Genomic DNA, 2,873 nt, shown 5'->3' on the forward strand with positions numbered 1-2,873 from the left:
TCTCTGGACCGAGTCCTCTCCTAGGTCGGGCCTGGGCCGACTCCTCGTCCCCGTTTGGTATTGGGCTGTCCTTCCGGTCTCTAAACTGGGCCTCCCTCTTTGGACCTGGGCCGAGTCCTGGACTCGGCCCATGCATTCTTTCTGGGCCTCTTTTCTTGGGCCGGGGTTCTCACCCCATCAACTAGTCCCTCACTTTTCCATACCCGGTCCACCAACCTGGGTTTGGAAAAGTAGTAACCCTCTCCTGCTCACCGAATCCGTGCCTTGAATGACTCAGGATTGGCCCAGATTATTCGCTATCTCCCGGATCTCGCGGGACCGTTCTGATCTCCTCGGCTTGGCCTGACACCTATAAATGACCTTGGCCGTTCTTTCCTCAACTTGCTAATTCCTCATGGGTCGCTCACCACTGAAAGGGAAGCAGATTGATTTTGGGTCGCCCCGGCGCCCTTTGCCTTTGAAACGGACTCGGCCTGAGAGGGAGCCTAAAAGGAAGGCTCCCCATCCGACTCCACAGAGATCACCTACTGGCGCCGCCTCTATGGCTCTTCCTCCACCGACTCCTGCTCGTCGTGAAGTCGCTCCGACTTCTCGCCCTTCTCCTCCTCCGGGGTCTGCTCGAGTAACTTCCCCAGGCGGGACCGTTGTTAACGTGCCTGTCCCAGAGCAGTTGACCTTTCGTATGACCTTTTCTATTCCTCTGGATGACCTGGACGGTCCGGTTACCGGGTTAATGAACGAGGAAGATTTCGCTCGTTATCAAGAGATGTACCCGGATGATGAAGAACTGGTTGTGCCGCCACTCATGCCGGCGTTCTGGGACTCGCTTTGCCCACCCTCTCCTGGGCCATCGGAAGGGTTCTTTGGAAGCGGCTCCTCCTCGCCGAGTGAGTGATCTTTGTGAACTGGGGTCGGCCGAATTCCCTAGAGGGGTAGTTTTGTTAGGAGCACTTGCTTACTCTGTAATAAGCTCCTTGTAACCTGCACCTTCTTTATTTTATAATAAAATATTTTCGGCCTTCAGTTTTCCTCTTTTTCAGTATATTTAGTGCACTCGTCCGTCTCAATTGTCGAGGAGTCGACTGCGATGTCGAGTCCTCCTTCCGCTTGACACCTGTAAATCTCGCTTCCCCGGGCGAGCCAGGCTTTTTTCAGTTTAGCGTGCGAATCTCACCTTTCCCGAGCTAATTGGATGTGATTAATCTCTGACAGAGATTCACGCTGCCCGTCCAATCCGGCTCAGTTATGTCAGTTACGATTCCCTCCGTGATTTGCGCCTCGGTCGTTGCCCTCTCGAGGCTCTATATAAGGGCTTTTGGTAGCTCTGTGCTTTCTCACCATTTCACACCTCAAAAACCTCAAGCTATGAGTCTCAGGGACGGTGATCGTCGTTGGTCCATCCGTAATAAGGAGCATGCCCGGCAGGAGGAGCTCCGGCGGAAGAAGGCGGCTAGCGGAGGGTACCTGGTGGGCGACTCCGCTTCTGATCCCATCGTGGTGCCTCCTGACATGCTTGATCCGATGGTCGTGGACCCGGAGGAGGACGAGATGGTGCCCATGGTAGAGGATCCAGAGCCAGAGGGGGACCTAGACTGGGAGGCTCCTCCGCTCTTTGGCGTGGCCATGTCGCCGAGTGCTCTGGAGAGGCCCCTGCAGATGGTCGTAGATGGGAAGCCTGCTGTGTATCTGGATGAACTGCCCGGGCCCGAGCCTGAGCCGAGTCCGTTGCCTTTCCGCCCCCACTACTATTTGGAGGGTCCAGAGCCGGTGCGCCACGCGGAGGAGGAGGAAGTTAAGCCCTAGGCCTGTCTTTTCTGTGTAATGTCTATAGCCGAGTCCTCGGCCTCGTACCCCTGTCTTTATGGAATAAAATCTCGTTTTTACTTTTCGGCCCCTGGTTTTTGTGTGTTCCTTTGGCCGGCTCTTGGTCATTATGACCGACTTACAAACTCTGTCCGACTAAGTCCCGTGGGTGGGGGACTCGGCAAATTTTGTCGGCCGATCTTGCAACCTGAAGCTTGTCCGGGCCTCTTTATTTGGCCGGACCCGGGCGGGTCACTTCTAGAAACTTCTAGCGTGATCTGGATGGGCCCCCATACCTCTTGCCTTGATGGGCCTTTGGTCTGGCAGGCCGGGTCATCGTCACTCAGCCTTGGCCTAGGGTAGACGCGCCGCTTGCAGGCTAGCCCTAGGCCTGAACCGTCGTTCCGCCCATCGAGGCATTAAATGCGGCGTCCCTTCGACGTCTTGTCGCCTCCGATTCCTCCACTACGGAGGCGCCGCGTGGCAGCCTCTTGGACTTCTCTCTCCCTTTAAAAGGCCTTTTCCTTCCATTCTTCCTCTTTAATTCTCCTACCAAGCTTCTGCTTCTTTCATCGCCTTCCCAGCCTCAACTTCAATCTGTAAGTAATGTCTTCCTCTTCTCATTCTTCTTCTTCCTCCCGCCGGCCGTCCTTTGACAACCCGGCGGGGACTTCTCCGTCGTCCTCTTCTTCTTCTTCCGTCGTCCGCCGCCTGGAAATGCCGGCGGACTTCCAGGCGGTGTCTTCTTCTTCCCTCTTAGCCCCTTCTTCTTCTGGGGCGGCCACTCCGATGAGCCCAGCCCCGTTAACTACGATGGCGGCTTTGCCGGGCGGCGTTGTGCGGCCGCGAGGCAAATTTGACTCGGTTGTCCGGCCGTCCGGTCTTCCATCGTCGGCCACAGCGGCGGACCTGGATATGGCCCGCTTTCTTCTTGGCCCTTCGGCCATGGTCGTCGCGGCGGAGGGCCGGCCCATCCACGACCCGCCGGAGGGTTTTGTGGGTATCCATTTGCACTCGGTTGCATTCGGCTTCCGAGTGCCCCCACACCCATTTCTTTCGCTTCTCTTCCG

The 2,873-nt window shown here is 56.6% G+C and overlaps 1 protein-coding gene across 1 annotated transcript; it reads left to right on the top strand.

Moving 5' to 3' along the window:
* Positions 1-394: 394 nt before the first annotated feature.
* LOC109184145 (lysine-rich arabinogalactan protein 18-like) lies at positions 395-895 on the top strand. The gene has a single exon (XM_019334189.1). The coding sequence runs from the start codon at positions 395-397 to the stop codon at positions 893-895; it is 501 nt and encodes a 166-aa protein (XP_019189734.1).
* The last annotated feature ends 1,978 nt before the right edge of the window (positions 896-2,873 follow it).

This window comes from Ipomoea nil, unplaced genomic scaffold (assembly GCF_001879475.1).
Source record: "Ipomoea nil cultivar Tokyo-kokei standard unplaced genomic scaffold, Asagao_1.1 scaffold1250, whole genome shotgun sequence".
Taxonomy (NCBI): Eukaryota; Viridiplantae; Streptophyta; class Magnoliopsida; order Solanales; family Convolvulaceae; genus Ipomoea; species Ipomoea nil.